Source organism: Heliconius melpomene, chromosome 11 (assembly GCF_056956725.1).
Source record: "Heliconius melpomene rosina isolate 202511_hmr_F chromosome 11, ASM5695672v1, whole genome shotgun sequence".
Taxonomy (NCBI): Eukaryota; Metazoa; Arthropoda; class Insecta; order Lepidoptera; family Nymphalidae; genus Heliconius; species Heliconius melpomene.
The window spans coordinates 6,678,064-6,703,275 of NC_140399.1; the positions used below are offsets into that span (position 1 = coordinate 6,678,064).

At 33.0% G+C, this 25,212-nt stretch overlaps 3 protein-coding genes across 11 annotated transcripts in view; 1 reads left to right on the forward strand and 2 right to left on the reverse strand.

The window, feature by feature from the left end:
* The window catches only part of C3G (C3G guanyl-nucleotide exchange factor), a 31,446-nt gene extending 19,518 nt beyond the window's left edge, over nt 1-11,928 (reverse strand). For 3 of the 6 annotated variants that reach the window (XM_085192499.1, XM_085192498.1, XM_085192497.1), the window contains exons 1-2: nt 4,449-5,530; nt 682-850 (exon numbers count right to left, since the gene is read on the reverse strand). In XM_085192499.1, coding sequence (XP_085048625.1) covers nt 682-850; nt 4,449-5,100 — 821 coding nt within the window. In that variant the 5' untranslated portion in view covers nt 5,101-5,530. Of the gene's footprint in view, nt 1-681; nt 851-1,864; nt 2,144-4,448; nt 5,533-11,764 lie in introns of those variants that run through there. The other 3 variants (XM_085192500.1, XM_085192496.1, XM_085192502.1) reach the window with 3 other exon arrangements.
* Nucleotides 11,929-12,278: 350 nt separating this feature from the next.
* On the forward strand, nt 12,279-19,396 carry hyx (cell division cycle 73 hyrax). Its single transcript, XM_085192432.1, has 12 exons — nt 12,279-12,615; nt 12,701-12,806; nt 12,884-13,003; nt 13,093-13,238; nt 13,321-13,546; nt 13,905-14,076; nt 14,199-14,330; nt 14,749-14,920; nt 15,632-15,749; nt 16,123-16,264; nt 16,663-16,804; nt 17,176-19,396. Exons 1-12 carry the CDS (start codon nt 12,485-12,487, stop codon nt 17,210-17,212), a joined length of 1,644 nt encoding a protein of 547 aa, XP_085048558.1. The 5' UTR covers nt 12,279-12,484; the 3' UTR covers nt 17,213-19,396.
* A 286-nt stretch (nt 19,397-19,682) lies between these two features.
* LOC146534640 (b(0,+)-type amino acid transporter 1-like) overlaps nt 19,683-25,212 on the reverse strand; it is a 28,453-nt gene continuing 22,923 nt past the window's right edge. For all 4 annotated transcript variants that reach the window (XM_085192431.1, XM_085192430.1, XM_085192428.1 and 1 more), the window contains exons 8-13: nt 25,002-25,149; nt 24,159-24,386; nt 23,203-23,299; nt 22,453-22,602; nt 21,987-22,155; nt 19,683-21,534 (exon numbers count right to left, since the gene is read on the reverse strand). In XM_085192431.1, coding sequence (XP_085048557.1) covers nt 21,467-21,534; nt 21,987-22,155; nt 22,453-22,602; nt 23,203-23,299; nt 24,159-24,386; nt 25,002-25,149 — 860 coding nt within the window. In that variant the 3' untranslated portion in view covers nt 19,683-21,466. The remainder of the gene's footprint in view (nt 21,535-21,986; nt 22,156-22,452; nt 22,603-23,202; nt 23,300-24,158; nt 24,387-25,001; nt 25,150-25,212) is intronic.

A 25,212-nucleotide genomic window follows, 5' to 3' on the forward strand; every position in this document is an offset into this window, starting at 1 on the left:
TGCGATGACAAATACGGGCAAAAGTTGTACGATAGAACAATAGTCTACTTGTCATAGTACGTCATTTGTACCAAATATGTGTATTATTTTCAATAGAATTCAATGGGAAATTATAATTTGTTAAGAATTCATTTATAGGCAAATTACCCCTACAATTTTTGGATAATTAAATATGGTGATAAGAAATCATGTAACAAAGTATCTAATTAATAATTATAATAGTTACAATATCATTTATAAAGGCAGTAGCTTGTGTCAGTTTACCATAAATGGCCAAGGTTAATTATAATTAGTAATCATTAAAAACATTTATATGAAATAGATGACTAAGAATAAGGTCATTACAATTTTAGCAACTAGTAAGCAAGGCCTTAAACGCAAAATTTACATCAAAAAACGTCATCACCCTTATTATAGTCCAAGCGGCAGTGGACGGACGGACGTGCTAACTGTTACTAAAACAAGGCCTTAAACGCAAAATTTACAACAAAAAAATGTCATCTCCCTATATATATTATAGTTCAAGCGGCAGTGGACGGACAGATGTGCTAACTGTTACTAAAACAAGACCTTAAACGCAAAATTTAAACCGAAAAACGTCATCACTCATATTATAGTCCAAGCGGCAGTGGACGGACGGACGTGCTAACTGTCAGATAACGTGCCAGATAACGCACTGACCTGATATTGGTGGCTAGATGCGGCGGATGTTGAGGCTGCGCCGGCGAGCGCATGTTGGAGATGCGCTCGAGCAGGTCGTCCTTGAAGGAGCGCGCGCGGCGAGCTAGCTTGTTGGCGCCGCGCAGTGATCCCCGGTGCCCCGAACCCGCCTCGCCGCAAACCTCGTTTTCTGCAACCGTTTACGGGCATGTGTAATGATTAAAAAATAACTATCAAGTACTTTTTTTTGTATAAAAGTTAAGCAGGTTCATTAGATCGTTTCTATCTATTACTCAGTGGATATTAACTATAAGTAATTGGTGTGCTTGTCACTCATACTTTAAATGCATTTCTAGTTACACTGTAATAATTTTTTTAAATACAATTATATTAAACAATGAATTTTGTTCAATAATTGTAAGATATTACACTTCCTACTAAAATATTAATTACAGTGTAAAAAAATATTTCTTTATCTTTAGTTACCTATAGTTACCTATACACAAAATATTTCAAAATGTCCACTTCAAATAAATATTTAAAAATCAATTTAATTTCAATATAAATTTTGACAAAAATTGGTCCAAAGTGATTCCGCAAATCAAAAACAGGAAGTTTTACAAAAATGTCACAAAACCCACGCGAAAACCCATAATATAAACTCTATCTTTTAAATCACACACAGTTCACATCACCTAATTAGAATATATCACACCAAATATAGACATAAAATAGAAATAGTGTCACCGCTCTACTTTTGAATATTTTCTCTTATTTTAATCAAAGTGTTACAACTCTTGAATCACTTGTGGACACTTTATAACTTGGTAAGTCTAAGTCTGCTATAATAATAACGCTACAAATTATAATTAATTATCCAAAGGATTGTTGACGTAATAGCTACGTCCGACAAATACGCCCCGACCCAATACTTATTAGTTGTATATGATATCAGAGTCATTGTATTATCCTTCTACAATGCTAACATTAAATATTACAGTTATGAATTTGTTTTGTGAGGTAAAATAAAAGGTAAATTGTTTTTTTTTATGTTTAGGTTGAATCATTTAACAGTTATTTTTAATATCTACATACAAAAACGATACAAGGCTATATATAATATGTAAAAAATGACCAAATAGGTCAATCTTCCATAAAACTTTGATACATTTAACATAATTTTCATATATATAATTAAGTTTACCTGATTAGGATGCACTTATTAAGAGTTCGTCAATCAATGCACAATAGACAAACACAACTAACTTATGACATCACCAGAAACACAACATAAAAAAACAACACTTCCACTAAGCTTCTATTGCTATAAGAAGCGTAGGAGGACAGACAACAAGTAAACACAGCACAGCTTTATCAATGACGGTGGCGTTTAAAAATACACGCGAAGGCGACAGCAGGACGCGCCCAGTCCGCGGCGCGTGACGACCGAGACAGGAGTGAGGACCGAGGACTGAGGAGCTGAGGACAGCGCACCGTCCCGCGCCGGACGGACGCCGGGTCGTGCCCGCTTCCTGGGCCCGAGTGCGTCATACATATCGTAAACACAAACTAAAGCTGGTCGTCCACAACGTTTCATATGCAACGTAAACACCTTGAATCTGTTTCTATATTAAAAGTGTGGCAACGAAATGTTGAAGTTTGGTTACAATATTATTGTTCTCTTTTAGCTTCACCGCAAATAGCAGAGTCGCCAAGCAAGGGGAACCCTAGTGTTAAGGCACTCCGTTCCCTACTTTCCGCCAAAATTGTAGAGACATTGCTTGTTGAGTGGCGCAACTCATGAAAACAATATGATTCATACCCCCAAGTAGGAATCGAACCCACACAACCTATCGCGTTTACTATCGACACGCTTGTGCGCCACGGCTGGCCTCTTATATTATTTATTTAGAATTAATCTTACGATAAAATAGCACGATTTCTTTGAGATATGTAAAATATTTTTATTTTAACTACAATAAATAATAGGACCTAAAAAAAATATACCTACAATTTCATAACTACATCTAATTATATTAAACAATTTTCTCTCTCAAAGAAAGCTAGCGAGTGTGTATTGTAATTTATTAAGTTATATAATTTTTGAATGTCCGAAGTGCGCGTAACATGTTTCTATTTCATTGCTTAGGCTAACGTTAACAAATTTATTTTATTATAATATTAGCAAAATAAAGAAGTCCTTATTTATCTGAAAATATATTAGGATTTTTATCAAGGCATCCAAGTTAACCCTAATTTCCGAGTAAATTGATTTTGGAAACTTGTTTTCTTAAATACAGAATTCTCGGCAATAGGCTGGCATAAGATTCTGATTATGCAATAACATTTTTAGTACGTATAAGTAAATCATATTTCCTATCTTATAGCAATACTAAAAAAGTATTTATTTGTACAAAAATTCACCGTCCAAGTAACTATTACTGACGTAATTAAATGACTGTAATGAAAGTTTTGAAAAAGACTTATTAAATTCTTATTTCAAAATTCATTTTAAGGTTTAATATATTCTTATTACAAAATTCAAACATAACTTTAAGAATAATATAAATATACTATTTGTGTCATCCACCATATAAAAGGATAGATGAGATAACTTTAAGACAAACGAAATTTAAATGCAACAAAGCACCATATTTTTTTCTAATATTTAAAATATCTAATAATCAGTTAGATATAGCAAAGTATCTTTAAAAGGCATAGCTGAAATGGCGACGTAAATATTTGAAATAATATCATTTATAAAGTAAAAAAAAAAAACAAAGAACTATAAGAGATGTTTACACTTCGATATGTAGATTGACGCATGAGCATGTCTGGTATTCCATATTGCATATTAATTCAGTCGCAAAGTTGAATTCGCCGGACTCTGTTACGGTCTGGTTAAATACGGTAATAGGCACGAGCTCTCTATCTCTATCTACATATAATATACTCGTCCAGGGTGACAGCCAGTGCCACATCTCTAATAACATACATTTGTAGATTAGATATAGGAAATATTTTTACTCTTTGAGTCGGCACTTCCTATTTATGTCAAAGACCTCGAATAGAATGATAACTCATAGAATAGAATAGGAATAGAATGATAACTCATAAGGTCCTGCCACGTAATCATAATTATGTTATCCAAGATATAATCTATCTCTATGCTAAATATTAAAGAAACAACCAAATTATAAAACAAACGTAAATTTAGTAAATATTTAAGATTTCATTAACGGCCTTAACATTACAACAACAATAGATACGAATAGACAATAGATTGTTCCCGCGTCTCTTACGTTCTATTATACAATATCAACGACTCCATTATATACAACTCCACTAATAAATGCCTAGGAGAAAAACCGAAAGCACTTTACATTCTCTTCCGTTTGTGCAATGGAAATAATTTTAACATTTATCGATGTTGTAAAAATTGTTATTAATAATCATATAATAAACTAGCGGCCCGCTCGCGGTTTCACCCGCGTGAACTATTTTATTATTAATTTCTGTCTCCATGACTACGTCCTAGTGACGTCTGTGCAAAATTTGAGACTCCTAGCATTTGTAGTAACGAAGTTTCATACAAACTTTCGACCCCAAAAACAACCCCTTAGAAGTCGAATATTGCAAATTCCCGTCTTAGCGAGCACCTACGTCCTATAAGTAACTCCTATGCAAAATTTGAGATTCCTAGCACTTGTAGTTTCTGAGATTTCGTGATGAGTGAGTGACCTTTCGATTTTATATATATAGATTAATAATACGGTAAAATAGTATACCATTATTGCGGTTTTCACATCCATCCAAGTAAATTTTTCTGTAAACTCCAACACCGGGATTCGCTGTAGTTCGGGAAAATCGACGTTGTATTGGCCTTCTGCGAGCTTCTGCGACCGAATAAGAGTTTCTCACATCTCCTTTTCGAGCCACCTGGCAATCTTCGATCGGAGAAATAAAATGCTTCAATCTATCCTCCTGCATTAAATTTTGAAGACTTGATCCATTTCTCATTTTGTCCTTCGATATGTCTCGCTTACCATGTCTCAAGGTTAAATTATCAAAACTTTTACATGGCGTTAGAGAAACCACATTATTATTTCTTATATCATAAAGTTTTCTGGGATCGAAAACACTTATAGGCGGACATCGACTTACGATTAAATCGGTTCTTTTACATTTAGTATTGGAATTAGATTGTGATGTCGATGCCTCAGGTTTGTATCGGCCACGTTGTTTAATGTTAATAATATTTCTTTTGATAACATTATTCCCTCTTCCATCAAGGGCATGAATTACGTTGTTAGATTCTATAAAACTAATTGGACTCAGTCCCGTTTTATATACGTGATAGCTACGTTTGTTCCGTTTTTGATTCTGATTGTCATCGTGGATAAAACTCTCGTCGTAATGAGGCATGTCGGCACAATACATATTTAAAATCACACAGTCATTTTTATTACTTTATTAAATTGTTAAAAATACACTTTTCTGCTATTCAATAAGTAATTTGAAGTTAGACATTCAGAATATCTGGGAAAAAGGGAGTGCCTGTCCTTTAGAAATCTTCGAAAGTTCGCACAGCACTAGCGACAAGTTTCTCTCTGAATATGTTATTCCGCACTATCGTTACAGGGTATTATGAGACACTGAGGGTATCGTGACATTCAAAATCAGATTAACACATGACGATCATTCAAGAACCGAAATAGCAAAGACGTAAGGTACAATTAGGTCATTATTTATTTACAGTAAGCGTCGTACCGAGCTTTATGCGATCACATGATATTGTACTAACATTTCTCCAAATTATATTAAGAAATTGAATTTTTATATATAAAATCGGATAAAAACACGAATCCGCATGTAATCAATTAATATGTAGGTAAGACTAAGTGGAGAAATTTATACACAAAAGTAGGTATAGAAAGCTATTAGGTATACACCATAAACGATATAGTGAAACTCATGTTTATTTTAAAACATTAAATAAATTTTCTATGGGGTTTTTCTCTTTAATTTATAAGTAATAGATTATATATTATTTAACAAAATATTAATTAAATGCATAGAATGAAATAGAGACTCTCTACTTTACAAATCGTTGGACATGTTGCAGTATATTACGAAAATCCACAGTTTAGTCGGCACAGCATCGAGATAATTTGGTATTACAACGTGCACTTTGTGAAATATTCTAAAAATATCTAATAATTTTTCACAATAAAATTTCAATATCCCAATGAACAACTAATATGCACTGTAACAAGTCAATGAGGCATACTATTGACACAGGACGTCGGTCTTCAATTCGGGCGAAATATATACGCGTTAGAACGTGCGAACCAGTGCGAACGACAGCACAGACGCGACGGCACTGCGCCGGTCTGCCTAGAGCCGCTGCTGTCGCACCATCGAGAGTGAAAGTCACAAAACCAAGCATCTCCTCGGCTGCGCCTGCGCACCACACACCTGCCCTCACATATTCTAGTATAACTTAACCAATCCAAAACAATAATTAATTACATAACAACTGTAATAGAAGTATGCGTAATTTATTGTGCTCAATAAATGGAAATTGCAAAAATTTTAGCAAATGTGGCCAAAATCTGTTTTTGGTTATATTCTCGTAAATAATAAGTGCCAATATAATGTTAAAGATTTATATTCAATTCAATTTAAATTCAATTAAAATTGCATTTTCTCAAAAGTCTAATTGGTCACTTTGTTAGGTAAATTAAAAGTGTGCCAGACAACTGTGTCACTTGACCATTAACAGATAGTCAGGGTTACACGCAAGGCAGCCGTAACTGTATTAAACATGCAACATAATAAAAATGAAAAATAATTAGAATGATCAATTTTTGTTCTAAAACTATCTTTAAATTGATTTTAAGTATCTGTAGGTACGTATCATTTAATATACATAACAGCCAAAATATATTTATTTCATATTCCTTCATAGATAAAGAAATGTATCTGACCTTAAATATATACAAAAATCATTCGATACATGCATAGTCTGTGATGGTGATATTTTCTCAATTTCACGTCGTATCCCGCATATAGTATGGTAAGCAGAGTGAACTAAGTGTTAAGATATTCCGTTCTCCACTTTTCCGCCGAGTTTTCGAGGCATCGCGTGCTGAGGTCAAGCTCACCGCCCCGCTTTGGCCTTGGTACCAGAGCGAAAAATTAAAATATTAATAAATAATAATATATTACCGGAATTGATAATCGAACCCACCACCGTCGCGTTACAGTCACATTCTTGTGCCCCTGCCAGACGACAGCTTCATATAATAAGTATTATTATAGGGAATTAATTATTATTTCTAAATATTATCATTTATTCTTCTTTTTTTTATCATTATTGCCAAGGCAAAAGCCCGGCCTCGAAAGTGGGGAACGGAGTGTCTTAACGCTAGGTTCCATCTGCCTACCCTGATGTATGCGGGATGCAGCGTGAAGCTGATTGGATTTTTTGAATATATGATACAATAGACAAACAATAAACTATAAATCTCCTCAGCAAGGTTGCGGCGAACCATAAAATATCACCTAAAAACATTACAAGCGGATACAAATAGAAAGAAGTGAGTATTGAAGTAAATAATTTTCGATTGAAACTTTTTCTTCCGATTGCAGAAAGCACACACAGGCGCACACCGGCCACCGGCCACGGTCCAAGCAACTCACTTTCCAATAAACTAGCCCGATCGCGATACCTAATCTAACGGGATCGTATTACTCCTAACCTTCTACTTATCACGTCCAGCCATTGTATCTGGACATATTTCAATTACTTTACTATTCATACATTATAAAAAAATATAAATCTTATGAAGCATAAGCGGACTATTATTTGGTAAAATTGTCTTATTAATTAATATTAATTGGATTTTTTTATCATCAGAAGAATTAAAATATATTGAAAATACCCATAGGAAATATTAAATTCACATTTGTTATTAATTTTAATATAGATAATCTCATTTTTATGTATACAAATATATTAATGTCATGTGAAACCCAATTAAACATTACATATATACGACTTCTGTTTAAGAATTAAATTTCACATTTTCTTTCATAAATGCTAGTGGCCCGTCTAATCTATAAGACATATTAATACTGCTTTAGAAAAGTTGGTCAACAGGATGAGCACTTTCTGTTGACATCGACATGACAAAAAAACGAAGATGTGACGTGAAAACCCTCGCTAAATCTTAAAGAATTATATAACTCCTCAAGATTGAGCTGGGCTGCCAGGGCGTTATTAGGATGTTAGAAAACTGTATGTGTTGATGTTGAACATTGAAAAAAACTAAGAAAGCTCGTTTACGCGGCCGCTCCATGAAAATATGCCGCTTCTTAAGTACCTATTAAAATATTAACTTTAAAAAGTTTATGTGGCATAATTGAACTAAATTATTGCATACATTCCACCACTATCATTGTTTCCTTTGAAACTAAATCCTAACACACAAATTGTGCGGCATGAGGGATGGTCAATGTAAGTGAATGAAATACTACATGTGGATGGATATGGAATAACTCCAATTAGTTTTATAATTAAAATATAACAAAAACATCAACAATAGAACCATTTAATTTTTATTAATTTGTTACAACGTTTTCAAATCACGAGAACAACTGACCAAACAACCAACCAAAGGTCAAAATAATATAAAATCATTTAAGAGAGCCGCAATTCTGCACGCCAGCCAGCAAGCATGAGCTTAACGCCACATAGTACTAACTACTAAATCTATCAAAACGACGAATGATTTCGAGACGAGCTATTTGGACTGGTCGGGCCTTTCACTTTTGCTAGTAAAAACGACATTCAACAGATCCTTATGCCATGGACGGAGTCAAGGTAACCCAATCTAGCACCTGCACCAACAAATGTCTTAGCCATAAATCAAGATCCTCACGTGAACATCGCAACACCGCTTGCAATGTTTGCGCAAACGGACTATGTGAATAGCTTAGGGTAATTGAGGAAATAACAACTTGTGCACGGTGCAAATTGGTTCCCTATAACGGATCTTCAGCCTTAAGCTTTATGGTGGTCGAATATTTTTTTATAAAATGGTGTCATATTATTTCAGTGAAACGAGAATCAGATTTAAGACATATTTCATACTGTCTTCTTATGAATGAGGTTCACTCTGTATCCAGCACACAGCAGGGTAAGCAGACGGAACCTTGTGTTAACACACTCATCATCACAAACATCATTTTCCACTTTTGTGTTACAAACAAAATGTAATATTAAATCATATTCCATAATAGTGTTATTGTTTACAATACTACATTAGATAATAATTTTATATGGCAATATTCAGTATTCAAAATATCTAAAACTAGTTACATTTTCAAGCATTTGAGTAATAAGAAAATAAGACGCTGGGCACTTGAACTCTTGTCGACTGACGAGGTCCCGTTATTTTGCCTTAGCAGATAGGCCAGAGCATGCAGAGTTAGAAACTATCTGTACACCGGGGCTTTATATATTTTATTGATAACTTAGAATTGATATAGATATATTTTTAAAAAGTCTCCCGACTTTTTATTCATTTTTTCAATTGTATTTAAACAAATAGGTATTAAGGAATAATTGATATATGATATAAAAAAATATGTCCATTTTGCGTTTACGAAGTCGTTTATCATTTATGTTATTAAAATTTTAGTAGTAACAACTAACAAATAAATGAAAAATAAATAACGGAAACATTTTTATGTCCCATAATTAATTTTAAATAAAGATGCCTTAAGAAAATTTAATTAAAATTATTTTATATTCACCTGTATTATCCATATATTAAATCACGATTAAACTCAGCTTTTCATATCATTAAATGCAATAATACGAGTTCAAATTACTTACTAACTTAAACGTTGATTATAAACATAAAGTAAACAACATCTAATGAAAAGTCTACTAGACCTAAATATACGCTGGTCTCAAAGATCTGCTATGAAGAGACGCTGCTGGTCTCAAACGTGTGCTAACACGACCCTAACCTCGATCTGCCAAAATAAATCGGGAAACGAAAATAATATAAAATATATTCCTTTCATCAGAATCGAACCTATAGACTGTGTGTGTACAGTACTTTCCAAGTGTATAACAAATGACAATAAACATGGGAGTTTATGTAAAATATTATTTATAAATTATTAATATTTAAAATTTGCAGAATACTCGACCTCTTTTAGTAGAGAGCTGAACGACTCGAACGGCATTATACAAGCTGCTCGGTGGTTTTCAGCATTAACCGCAGGAATATTAATAAAATAAGTCGGACGGACTGCGCTCCGGAGCGAACTGAATAGCATACATAATATCGCGTCTTCAACCTCAGAAGTAATGTATGGTATTCTAAATAGTACTGTTATATATTGAGAACAAGTATTAGAGTTGTTTGTCGCAACGTAATAACTATAATAAAATAGGCACATTAAATATAGGTACAACAACATCAGTTTTCATTTTATTTAAAGAAAATTATTTTAGCGACATTAGAGTAGGCAGAGGGAACACAGTGTTAAGACACTCCATTTCCCACTTTCTATCCATTTTTTCGTGACATTACGTGTTGAACGGCGGAACACAACGCTGGGCTTTTGCCTTGGTGCTAGAGTGAAGAAATGAATATATTAATAAATAATAAATCATTCCCTCAAGCAGGGATTGAATCCACAACCATCACGTTACAGTCACACCCTCATGCCCCAGCCCCACGACATACTAGAACTTAAATATTCCAACTATTTCCTGTGCACAATATTTGACTCGCTTGAATGCTCAATTTGTTTAACAAAAAATAATAATTTTTTGTATGCAATAAAATATATTTGTCTATCTATCCATAAATAAAATTGGTCCAATTAATTTGTAAGAAAATTTTTATAGTAAATTTCTATTTTTTCCCCCTAAATAGGGTACCCCAAAACAAAAGCATATTAAAGTATGATATGCACACATAACATACATATGTATACAGGTGTATGGGTTATGTATGTTTCTATAGGGGTACGAGTGTTATTAGTCATGATTCAAGAAATATGTTCAGCTGTTTAGAAGATTATCATCCTACATTCTTTTGTGGTGGTTTGTTTACTTTTACAGCAATTAGTGTTGTAGTTTTAATTATCAACTATTATTTATTATATTGAAAACATAAATATATTATTGGATTATAGATTCAATATATATATGGATATTTAATTACTTTAAAAGTGGAATATAAACATAGACATAGTTAACAACTTAGTTCCAAGAAATCTACTCAGCAAATAATATTCCTGAAAAAATATTAAACAATTTAATGGAAGATTATAACTTGATTTATTTATATAACAATAATAGATAATTAAGCTGTCAGAGAACTTATGTCCATGTTAGTTTTGTTAGGTAAAATCGAAACAATACTTTTACTTCTTTTCTGTGGTGATATCATAATGATAATGTGTGTATTATTGTAAATTTAGAATAAAACAAATGCTTTTTATAAATCTAATTAAATTAGAGTTTAATAATGTTACACATAAAATAATGATACAAATTTTATTGATTAATTAAATTTCTTTCATTTAAAAAGTTAATGGATTAAAACTTTAAACACTAAAAAAAAATCCACATTATATCTTAAAGGTAAATGTAGCATACCTAACAATTTTAATATTAATATTTTTAAGTTAAATATTGTTGGCATTAAATATAAATAAGGACCAAAATAATTATTAATGAAATTATTTATTAGTCTTGTCAAAGCAGTTTTGTTTTGCTCGAGGTATATTGTTCATTAACGCAATATTTTTTTTAATTTTCACACTTTTCTAACAAAAAATAAATTAGTTTGAAAACATTAACTAAGAATTCTATTGCGTTATTTTACAATGAACGCTAATTTAAAGTGTAAAGCACAAAGGATTATAAACCTGTAACTTAATACACCTTTAGAAATTGTCACATATTTTAAAAAGTCCTAAATATTCAAATTTTATTAAGATTTGCTGTGAATAAATAGTATACTACTGAATATTAAATATTGAAATGGAATGTAAAAAACGCGTTACTTACCTTGTGTACATTTCTCTGACTTTGGAGTAGAAGTCATGATTTTCTTTATATCAGTTCTCTGTCATATTAACACAGTAATAGGATCTAAGGGAGTTATTTATAAAAAAATTAACAATAAATGCTAATAAAATAAGAATCGACCGGCAGCCATATTAGACACAATATTTTATTTTTAATCTGTCAAGTCTTTTTATGCTAAAACCATAGCTAATATAAAATTTCTATAATCTGAATAAAAAAATGTACGGTAACTAGAAAGAAACTAAAGCATTTTTTTATCTCTCGAATTAATTATATCTTTGAATAAATTGTTCATGTTAACTATTGTCATTAAAATACACAAAGTTATAACATTTTTTTTTTTAAATTTCTGTACCTTAATTATAATTATACTTATTTAAAATCATTAAGTAATGAGTTATAGTAAAAGCTATTAAAGTATAATAATAATGTATAGTTACAACAAATAAAACTTACCATTCACTTACTTATCTATAATTATGAATCGAATTCTAGAATAATTCTTTGACAGCTGCATTTAAACATGGAGTGTTTGACACGGTGCCAGAGTTGAATATTAGTGCATTATTATAAAACAATCATTTTAAATGACATTGTGTGCTTATGGGATTATGTTTGTGCAACAAATGAGTGTTCTTTAATATTTGTATATAACAATAAAAGTGCAGTTTCTCTCGGCGACAATAATACGACGTAATCATGGCGGACCCCCTTAGTTTACTTCGTCAGTACAACGTAAATAAAAAGGAAATTATAGAACGTGATAATCAAATAATATTTGGCGAATTTTCATGGCCCAAAAATGTTAAGACTAACTATCTTATGTGGGGGTAAGTAGTTTTTATATGTATATATTATGTGTATTTGATGTTTTTTTTTAGAATTTGTTATTATTGTAACTTTTTCGTTGTTTAGATCTGGAAAGGACGGTTGTGACAAGGAATATTACACGCTAGAATGTTTGCTGTTTATACTCAAAAACGTACCCCTGACTCATCCGATTTATGTTAAGCAAGCAGCTGTAAGTAAATTTTAATATTGTCATGAGGTTATGTTCTGAGAATGACACTTATACTATAATTTGACTTTCCTTCGCAGGCCGCAAATATTCCACCTGTTAGACGTCCTGACCGTAAGGAACTACTTGCTTATTTAAATGGCGAAACTGCCACTTGCGCTTCTATAGATAAAAGTGCTCCATTAGAAATATCAACTCAGGTGAAACTTTATTAAATAACACTGAAACATGGAAATAACTGAAAAATAAATTAAACGTAGAAATATATTGATATTTAAAACAATTGTAGGTTAAAAGAGCACATGATAATGATGGAGGAGAATCGGCAGCAAAAAAACCCCGCATTGAGGAGACTCATGTTCAAAAAGTACGAGAACAGTTGGCAGCTCGCCTTGACGCACCTAAGGAAGCTTCAGTTACAGTTGATAATATAAAGTAATTTATAAAAATTTTAATCATGACATAATATACTTTATACTTATTTTAAATCATAATATGCTGTAATGTGCCTTTTTAGATCACTCTCAGAGGCTATGTCAGTTGAAAAGATTGCTGCAATTAAAGCAAAACGATTAGCAAAAAAGAGAACAACAATTAAAAGTAATGATTATTCTGACACTTTAGGAGTTGTTGGTTCAGACCTTAGAGCAATATTAGACTATGATGTTGATCTAACCAAAGATATTATCAGTCGAGAGAGACAGTGGAGGACCAGGACTACAGTATTACAGAGCAATGGAAAGGTTTGCTATTTGGTTTAAGTATACTCGATTGACATAATTTTAGCATCAAAGTGTTAGTGTAATTTCTTACTATAGTGTTAAAAAAAGTTATGTGGCAGTTAAATGACATTTTCATTGTTTCATCACCTTTTTCACATAGCTGAGGAAACCTAGGGTGAAGACACTATATTCCTCACTTTCTATCTTATTTTTGAAACATTGTATGTTGTATAGCAGTACTCAACACCCACTTATTAAGAAATTAAAATTAGACTAGTACAAATTCAAAAATCTATACAAGCCAATCCTATTAGAAATTTCAATTGATTAGGCAATTTAATTTGATTAAAAAAAATATTTTAATATTTAATGTTTTTAGACTTTTGCGAAGAGTATTTTGGCCCTTTTGGGTAGTATAAGAGCAAGAGAAGAGGGAAGGCCCGGAGTACCTCGTCCTCAACCTGTAGTAATGCCCCCACCATCAAGCATCCCAGCGCAACAAACTCAGTATAACAGATACGATCAGGAAAGATTCATCAGGCAGAAAGAAGGTATAATTACAATTCAATTATTGTTTTTCTTTAGCTTCATATATTATTCTGCATACTCTGTTAGAATAAGGAGAGGGTTGAGATGACCTAGTGATGTATATGTACACACATTTATTTTTCAGAAACTGAGGGCTTCAAAATTGATACCATGGGTACCTATCACGGTATGACATTGAAGTCGGTGACAGAAGGCCCAAGTGCACCAGCTCCAGCCCGAGCTCCTCAGACACCAAACCACCCTCGACAAATGACTCGTAAGTTTGTTACTTATCCTTTCTTCTGAGTTATTTTTATAAAATCCCTTTTATTTAGAAAATATTTTAAGTGAAAGAAATGAAGGCCAAATTTTTTTACAAGTCTCCTGTACCCTCTGATATTAGCCAAAAGAACATGTGATTGTATCTTGTCAATTTGAAAATATATAGTAAAAAACAGTGTGTAGGGTGTTCTAGTAGTCATATTAATATTATGTTGTGACACAAACATACTAACATAAAACAATTTTTCTTGCTACATAGATTTGGACAACCAAATCTTCTTCATTGTAATGTTTTATCGAAGGTCCATGTCATTTCAGAAAATAAATTTTAATACTACTATTTTTTTATAAAACATACAACAGTGAAATTTAGAACTATTTTTAATAATAATAATTAACTTAATACAATACAGAAAACGGCCCCATCCCTGGTACTCCGGGCCGGCGTGAGCTGCTCCCTGTAGCGGCGGCGCGGCCCCCCTCGGGCGGCAAGCGCCCTTCCCGCACACCCATCATCATCATCCCCGCCGCCGCTACCTCGCTCATCACTATGTACAACGTCAAGGATATGCTGCAGGAACTCAAGTGGGTATTGTCTTTTTTGATTATTTTTATCTATATGTAAGAATTGGACAGTCGTGTTGCAGTGGCACAAGTGTGTGAGTGTAAACGCGACAGATTATATAGATTATTGCGATAGATTCGATTCCCACCCGAGGAAATTAAATATTTTCATTTTCTTCGCTCTTGTTGAGGCAAAGCGCGGCGTGGAGTTCCGTAACTCAACAGGTAACCTCCAAAATTCGGCGGAAAATGGGCAGCATCCATCTTAACATTAGGCTCCCTCCGCCTAGCTGTATGTGAAATACAGCATGTAGTTGACAAAAAATGTAATGTCCAAAGGCGGTTGTGATGCAATGACACAGTGGTCTGTATTTAAATGGGACGGTTGGGTTCGCTTCCTTGAATTGGAATGATTTAGTTTCATTTCCTCACTCTGGTAACAAGATGTCTCATATATTTCAGATATGTGACATTGTGTATTTATTATTCACATTTGTTCACACAAAATATTTACATATTATAGGCATATATATAAGATATAATCATATATATATGGCCCATATATAAGTTATTATTTTTAATCACTATTGTTTACTGCTGTTTATAGCTATAAATATGCTACAAAGTGAAACTGTGGTTACTACATAATGATGTTATATCATGGTTAACTAAATATACTATATTATTACTTAATTCTAGTAGAATCAATTATTATTATTAAATTTCTCTAAGGTTTGTACCAGTTGAACAGAAAAAAGCAGAAGGAGCTGCTCGTGAAAATGAAGTATTATTACAGAGAAGAAAAGGTCCAATGGGTGACCAAGTACCTAATAATGCTACCACAATGACAGTATGAATGTTAATTATTAATTATTTTTGACATGCATTCTCCTATTGTGTAACATAATCTCTTTTTTACCGTACAATCTCCTTTGTGTGTTCTCCATACAATGTGACATTGGCGAAGTGAATAGTGCTCAACTGGCACGCTCGAAGCGCCATAAATAAAGAACCGAACTGATGTATTTTAATGTACCTATTATAAGTCCCAGAATAGTTATTTTTAAGATATTTGTCTGTTTTTCTTCGCGTTTATGCATGATAATCTCAGAAATCGCTTAACAAATTGGTTAAGTTGAAGAAATCAGTTTTTACTATAATATTTTGTAGCATTAACATATTATATTTTTTTAAGATTTTCAATAAATATCCGTCCTTGCTAGGTACCATATCGTGTAGTGGATAATCCAGGGCGGTTGTCAGCCGCAGAGTGGGACCGAGTGGTCGCGGTGTTCGTGCAAGGACCCGCGTGGCAGTTCAAAGGCTGGCCTTGGGATGGCAATCCTGTTCAAATTTTTGCTAATAGTAAGTTCATTTCTGAGGCCGACGTAGCGTTGTTGGTTGTGGGTTCAATTCCCACTCGAAGTAATAAAGTATATACTTTCGTTGCTTGCACTGATACAGATAAAGCGCTGAGTTACCAATTTTCGACATGTTGAGTGTCGGATCCCAATGCCTTGCTTGAGCCAGAGCGGCGAATATAATAATATTCACCAATTTTTGAGGCATTGCGTGTTGAGTGGCGGAACCCAACGCCGTGCTGGTCTTATTACCAAAGCTAAAAAATGTAAATACTAGCTAGGCAGTGGGAACCTTGTGCTAAGACACTCTGTTCCCCTAATTTCTTGCAACTGCCTGTTGAGTGGCGGAAGTAAAGGGCGAGTGAGGTTTGCCTACTATATTTTTATGTTTGTTCTGTGCAGTCTGCGCGTTCCACCTGAAATTTGACGAGATGAAGCTGGATGGCAACGTGGCGCGCTGGGCCGTCACCGTGCTTAACCTCAGCCGCACCAAGCGCCACCTCGACCGCGCCGCGCTGCTCGCCTTCTGGGAGACCCTCGACAAGTATGTCATAGCAACCCTACTATTACTATGAAAATATAACGTCACTCGATCTAAAATCAAACCAAGTACAAGAGGCCATCGTGACGCGGCGTTAAGTTCCGCCACTCAACGCGCAATGCGGTCCGGTGGAGAATGGGAAACGAGTGCTGGCACTGGGTTCCGAGTCTGTCATGGAATAAAACGTGAAACTATGAAAAATGTAATTAATTAAACGTACATTTATCTTTTGAACAATTTGGCAATTGAACTCACAACCGTCGTGTTACAATCACACGCTTGTAACCCTCCGCCACGACGAATACACTTTTATATATATATTTTTATGTTTACCTCTTTTATAATTGTGTTTTAACTTTTTTTATTTGTTACAGGCACATGATGAAAAATAAACCTCACCTTAGGTTTTAAGTTTGTTGTAGAATTATAGAATTTATCCTATAGATTTATTATATACGTGTGAGTATCCAAACGCCTTAAACGCAATGAGAATCTAAGTCAATTTATACCATTTAAATAATATTTTGGCTGAACATAAGAATAATAATAATTATTACGATAATATAATAATCACTATTATATCATTTTACAATTAAACATCATTTTGTTCATGTCTATTGTATAAAAAAATACAATATTAATTTGTGTTCACTTTCTTAATTCTATATGTAGGTTTTATATTAGTTTGACCAATGACAATAATTTTCTTTTTGAAGCTTTCTTAAATTCGCCATATTAACCCTTCATTTTAGGTTAGTGAGAAGTAAGCCTGTGATAAATAACACTATATAATTAAAGTGTTCCGTAGATTCCGCTGTATTTATAATAAATATTCCTACTGCCTGTCGGGTTCATTAGATCTTTATACAATTCAAACAAGGGTTAATATTGTGATTCAAAATTATTATCATAGTTTAGATATAGAAGAGTATAATTATGCTTTATAACGCGACATAAGAAAAAGTTATATTTATTTTATAAGAAACGAAAGTGTGTAGCCGTCCCTTATGTTTCCTTATTTTTAAAATAGACCGCGTATAGTGAGAGTGTTGTTTTTGACTAAAACCTATCTTTTATCAGTGTATTAATTATTATTAAAATTACGACTATGTGATAAACATAACAACAACACAAGCATGTGACTCTAAACGCGACATGTTATGGGTTCGATTTCCCATTCGAGGAAATTAAATATTTAATATTTTTATTTCTTCGCTCTGATATCGAGGCGCAGCGCGATCAGAATTCGGCGAAAAGTGGGGAACGGAGTGACTTGTCACTAGGCTCCCTCTGTCTACATTGCTACATGCGGGATACAGCGTGAAGCTGAGAAAAAACTAGATTACACTATAAATAAAATCCATAAAATCTTATTAGATATTATTCTACATTCCTTGTAGTTAGCCATATTGTCAATGCCGAAACTAATTTATTAAGCAAAATATAACTGCCTGTACCGTCAGTCATTGAACGCATAGCAATAGTAATTACGACGATGCTTTACGGCCGAATGTCAATTGAGGTTGTTTATGTTATAAAATGATCCAAACAATAATATTTAAGGCTATTCGCGCGTTGGTACAGCGTGTTAATAGTAAACGCGATGGTTGGTGGGTTCGGTCACCATCCGGGGAAGTGAATTAATTTCATTTATCCACTTGGAAGAAAGTCTCTAGGTCTCTTCCTTGCTGTGCGTGTAGCTAATTAATTTATTGTGATCTTGTCATTTTAAATTTTGATCTATGATATGATTATGAAAAACTTTTATATAAATTGCTTGTATAGCTTCCACGTGAGAAGGGAAATAGTTCTCAAGTTTTCTAAGTGTCAAATTTCTATACCTACTATATTTATTGTTATTTCTTTAATATAATGCGTTATTAAAAATATATTTTCATATAAAAGACGATAGAAAAAATATTATAATACGTAATATTACAAAAAATGGATCGCAATCTCTATATCTGCTTACCACGAAACAATGCAAATCGAAAAAAAAATATAAATATAAGGCCTTATTGTCAGCTAATCATTAAAGTTTTGTATTCGTTCGGTAGAGTAGTCTATATTACCCTTCTTTGCATATCGCAGTCGGGTAAAAACAATAAGCTACTTTCAATATACATCGACGTTCTCAATTGGCGACCCCTCGTAACGAGTCTTAATCGAATAAATCATCTTTCAATTTTAGGACGTTGCTTATTATTGTATTTACTGTACTGTGTGTACACGTGCCTTTTTAATGTCACGTGTGAGGCAAATAAATTTTTTTATTTGTTTTTAATATTGTCAGAGCATAAATTGCTTAACGAATACTCAATGTTAAATATTTTCTAAAGGCAATATTTAAAATTTGTGGGACTTAAGCCATTTTTGCACTGAAAGTATATTTGAAATATAATTGAATGTATTTTAATAAAACACGTAGTAGCTTTTGTACATATAGTACATGCTACATATTTGAAGACCATATAAGTAATAAATTTAGGTTCCGAATATAAAATAAAAGCCAAAATATTTTGTTAAATGGTATAGAAATGTTCAAAGATCTGTGATCTTTGTTTATTGACAACAATAAATTGTTAAAGATTTTAATTTATATCTTTAATTTCCGAATTCCTTGACCGACTTTTTTGTAATTTTTGAACATTATTAAGAGTTTAAAAATAAATATTACATTTTTTATTTACTTGAGTGAGAATCGAACCCACAACCTGTCGCGTAAACAGTCGCACGCTTGTACCCCTACGCCACGACTACCGTCATAATAGTAATTACATCTCTAGTAATAAAATATAAACAAGGTATTTAACTTAAAAATAAATATTTTTAACAATTATTAATTACTTATCATTTAACGATATAAAATAAAACGCACAGCAACAATAGATTTCACATGTCTTTATTAAAATTTCATTTAATTCAATGGTAGTGTATAACAATAAATAAATCTGTCCTCTATTTAGAGATAAGTACATAGGTTATTTTATGTAAGTATAGGTTCGATTTCCGATATTTTAAACAGTAAGTAGTTACACAAAATAAAAACCATTAGGTTTACTTACCCATTGCTATCACATAGTTGTGTGTATTTGTGTGCCCAATTTAGAAGATATAGACAATAGACGTATATTATAGTAATTGATATATGTAGATATCTACTCTACAGAAATAGGTCAATAAAATGGGGGCAATTCATTTAATAGCTATTGGTTATTTTGGACATACTTATAAGCTTTTTTCCAACTTCGTACGTCAGTCGTCTACCCTAAAAATGGCAAAATTAAGTACGTTTTATGAATCATATTTTTCTAATACTTTAAAAGAAATACAGATGATCAACTTGACGTCCTAAATTACGAATAAGGTAACCTATAAAAATATCTCCTAATATAAAAAATAGATCAATAAAAACAACGTAGAAGACAGTTTCCTTTTGCCCCGGTAAGGAATGATAGGACCAATTTTTACCGATCGCAAACACCCGCTGTCCATTTGTTAATTGTTAGTTAGAAACCACACTTTAGTCTTTAATATGGGATAGTGTAACGAGCATTACTTCAATTTTTATTCATAATTAACCCCACAACCTATTAGGTAGGTACTCCATATAAATTCTATTAAAATTAGAATATTTTAAACTTTTAAAAATGCAAGCAATTATAAAACATTACATGTAAGATACCCATATAATTTTCAGTACCATCATATGTGGGGCCCCTTTAAATACCTTAAAAATAAGAAATAGATATAACATTTTGATAAATTCTATTCTCTCGTCTGTTTTATTGAAATTAATATATAAAATACTAAATTACATTTCGCTACCTATCCCTTGTAAGTAAATATATTGCAAAAGAAAGTACATAATAAAAATCGATTAACACAATCTAAGTAACTTACTTCTAAACTAAGGTTAACTACGAATGAAATGAAGTCTATAAACTATGAGTTTAGCACAATCACTCATAGTGACGCGAACAGGGCTTTGAGCCAAGAGATTTGCCACACTTCACAAATATTATGTTTTATAAATTTTATATAAACAATATAAATATTGGATATTTTTCAATATTTTTAACTTTATAGAAGAATTAATATTATATTGGCAGTCCTAATAACAACGATTTGGCTAAATCTCACTTCAAGTGCCCACAGGAATGATTCGTGCAAACTAATGAAATGAGAAGTGAACAATTTCTAAGCAAAAATAAAAAAAAAACTGAAGCCCCTTAGACTTCGATAAACATTTGGGAACACTGTTACACAATATTTTTGTATATTGTAAATAAAAAATTATCGTAGGTACATAATATTTTTCCATTTCATAAGATCTTTGTAGTCAAAAATTATAAAATAACAATACAAACTATTTTAATTCATAATATAAGTAAATTTCAATTTTGTAAACAATTATTATAAAATACACAAAGGAACCAACCTGTTACATCAGTCAAAAAATAATGAATTCATCAATACTTTGAGCCGGACTTTTAAAACATCTTGAATGATAGTTGATTATTCCTTATAGATAAGTATTTAGTTCTTACCATTTTATATGTAAGTCATATCATTCAATTTAAGACTCAATTACATAAAAATATATTATAAAGAGCCAATTTTGTTTTCAAATATTCTAAAATGCTTTTTTATAGTCCAGCGCGACTAATATTCGAAAGTGGTCGATGTTGGCACCACTTCCAGCACCATTTGCAAGAAAACAGTTATTTTATCTGAAAAAAAAAAGATTCCATAAAAATCTAAAGAACTAGTACTTATTAGCTACTGATCATTAAATATATTTATTGAGTTATGTTGATATATTTATTTCCCGAGGGGAAAACGAAACCACAACTATCGCGTTTTACAATCAGATACTATGTCACTAATTATTTTCTTCACGATGTTCGGAAAGCCTTAAAGGGTGGGCGGACACAAGTCGCGACCTTACGTAGTTACGTAAAGCTAAAGAAGAGACAGAGAGGGAAGAAAAGAGGTTTTGTGTTACTAAGTGGAAGAACTCGACGCTGTATAAATATAGAGGTCCTCATGGCGCAGTGGGGTAGAATCTAACTGTAAGCGCCACCCTACTGTATGGGAAATGATTAATTTGTATCACTTTCATATCGCAAAAAACACGACAACAGAGAGTATAAGAAATATAGAATAAAACAAATTGACATACCCATAAACGGCAAAGAATACCCCCACTTGACAAACGGCACGTACACCAGCAGGCCGGCCAGTATGAACGCGCCCGCGTACAGATACTCCCACTGTGGCTTGTCGACGATGGGCGCCACCACCAGGTACGTGGACACTATGAGCACCACGTACGGGATTATTATTGGCACCTGATAAATAAAGAGACATGTTAGAATTATCTTATATTGGATTCCCACTTTTAGGAACGAAATAGTTAACATTTTTATTTCCTTTCTCTTGTAACGAAACGAAAGATAGCAAAGAAAGAAAGCATAGTTGTTCCGCTCTGCACACTATTTCTGTCTGCAGAACAATTAATATTAAAAACTGTTTTTTTTAATTTAGATAATAATAAACCCAAGGCCCCCACAATTACCGCTCGTTCCTGCTTCTATGTGGAGGCGAGACGTAAAGTTAAAAAATAAGTAAAACAAATATAAACCCACCTTATATGGTCGCGGTGCATGCGGCTTGGTGTGCCTCATGACGATTAAGGCCAGCATGGCGCCTCCATAGAAAATCCATGCGGTGAACGAGAAGAAGTCGATCAGAGAGTCGATTGTGCCGTACAACACCATCGCCACAGCTATCAAGGACTGTAACAAACATTTTTAATTAAATTATCATTAGATTTACATATGGGCTAGTGACTGTAAACGACGGGTCGTGGGTTCGATTCTCACTCGAAGAAATAAAGTGGCGGTAGTTCCGCCACTTAAAACGCCAGGCTTGCAGAATTCGGCGAAAAGTTGTAAGCGGAGTGTCTTAACACTTAACACTAGACTCCCTCTGCCTAACTTGCTACATGTGGGATACAGCGTGAAGCGTGAGAAATGTAGACTATCCTGAATTGTCCATTTTCCGCCTAAATACGAAAAAACACGCGTCAGTCATTGTCACGGAGGTTGTATTAGGCATACACAGATATTTTGTGTTCTTACTACCAAGTAAGATCTCAAATCTTATTCTCTTTAATTGATTTACGGAATAATTAATATCTCGTACGTTATTATTTATTTTTATTTTTTTCACGAAAAAGAAAGAAAGCATCTTCTATCAGAGCGAAGAAATGAAAAAATTAAAATCACTCCACTAGTTGGGATCGAATCAACTATCTGAATTTATAGTCAGACGCAGTTCCATTGCGCCTAGACGGCCTCTGAACGTTACCATTTTAGAAAAGTATAAATATTTACGTGAAATATCAATCCTGGAGCTGGCGTAAAACGTCTGACATGTACATAAGACAGAATATCCAGCAAATGTCCTTCACGAGACGCGGCGAAGCATAATCTGGAAGAAAATCAAAACAATTTCGTTTCATATATGTATTTTTTTATTAACTTAATTGTTTAAAGTAATTATAATATAGTAGGTATGTTTTTTAAATATTTTTTCATAGATACCTACTCCATTTTATGTTTTTGTAGGTCCTAGTAGTATATGGTCGCATTAAAAAAAATAATATCGTAAATGAAATCACACGCAATTTTCAACCTTCACGCAAAACCGCGGTTCCGGGTGAAGTCCAATTTAATAAGTATTTATATTGGTGTATTGTTAATAATGATATGATTAGATTAAGCAATAATAAAAATAAAGATATTTTGTATTTAATCTTGAAAAATACCAAATAATAGTAAAAAAACATCGGTCATGTTAATCAACATTCATAATACGAATCTACATTCAAAGACGTCAATTAACAATGACGAATGTGTGCACCGATTTCAATTAGTAATGTGTGTAGTGTGTACAGATTTAATCGCATATTTCTAGCGATTTAATGTCAGTTGAACATAAATTGTTAACCCTAATTGCGGATGTCAACTAAATAATTAAAATATGAAATTCTTCAAATAGAATTTACCTAAAATATTAGGTATTATTTTCTTTACTAAACAAGATACCTGGGTAGTTTAGTTTGTGGAAATCCCAATAATAATAAGTATGTATACTTTTAAAAACGCTAAAATCAAATGTGCTTAGCCATCTACAACCTCAGGGCGGCTACGTCTCGTCATCTATACTGTATAATTGTAGTACCTAATACGAAATTGGACTAACAGCGCAACCTGTATATTTCGAATTTTATTATTAAATACATTATAAAAACAATATAATTTCAATAAAACAACAGTACGTGTATTACCTGCCAGCCACAAAGAGCGTGCCGTTGGCGGAACCGAAGGTGGATATGGTGACCGCGAGCGGCATGAGCCAGGCCATGGGGCCGAGCAGGCGGTTGCCGAACGTGACCGCCACTGCCTCGCTGTCCGCCATCTCGCTCACCGACATCACCGCCAGGTACGACACGTTCACCAGCGCGTAGCACAGCGTCACCAGCGGGATGCCGATTATTATGCTCAGTGGTAGGTTCCTTTCAACGTTTACATTTCATGAATATAGCAGACAAGCAAAAAGGTTCCGAAAGGTTCCAGTATTGAGACACAAAATCAAACATTGGGAAAACGAAAATATTGAAAATTTAATTAATTATAATCTAATGATCATGGAACTCATAAATATTAATTATACGTGTAAAGACACATAGTACTGACCCACCAGCGACGGTAGCATCGTTAGCAATTTAGTTACAAAATTTTTACATCAAAATTTTTGCACGTGAAAAAATGTGAAAGAAAAAAATACTTTTGGACTGATTCCAAAATGCGTAGGTTCAAAATTTCCAATTATACTACTTTCATTTTTATATATTTTGATTAACATAAAAAGAAAATATATGTATTATTTAGCCTTATTTAATGATATCATTAATTAATGATAAATATTCAGACAGTATTTTTGACATTGAAATACAAGTGGAAATTTGCATTTTGTAATGATAATGATGTTTTGCCAAGTGTGTTAAATTTGTAAATAATACAAAAATACAATTTGCATATACCCAGCCTAATATAATTGTATAATTACTACTAATATAATTATAAGTAAATGGAATATTAAAAAACATTATTATGAAATGGCAACTTACTTGGAAGGATTTTTAATTTCCTCAGTAACATAGTTCAGATTGTTCCAGCCGTCGTAAGCCCACAGTCCGGTGTAGAACGCCGTGGCGATGTTGCCCAGAGTCGCGGTGCTACTTGCGAAGTTGGGCTCCTGTAAATGTCGCGTATTACCTGCACCATACGGACACAACCTACTGTCAGTCTATTCACAATCTGCCTTTATTATTAGTACTA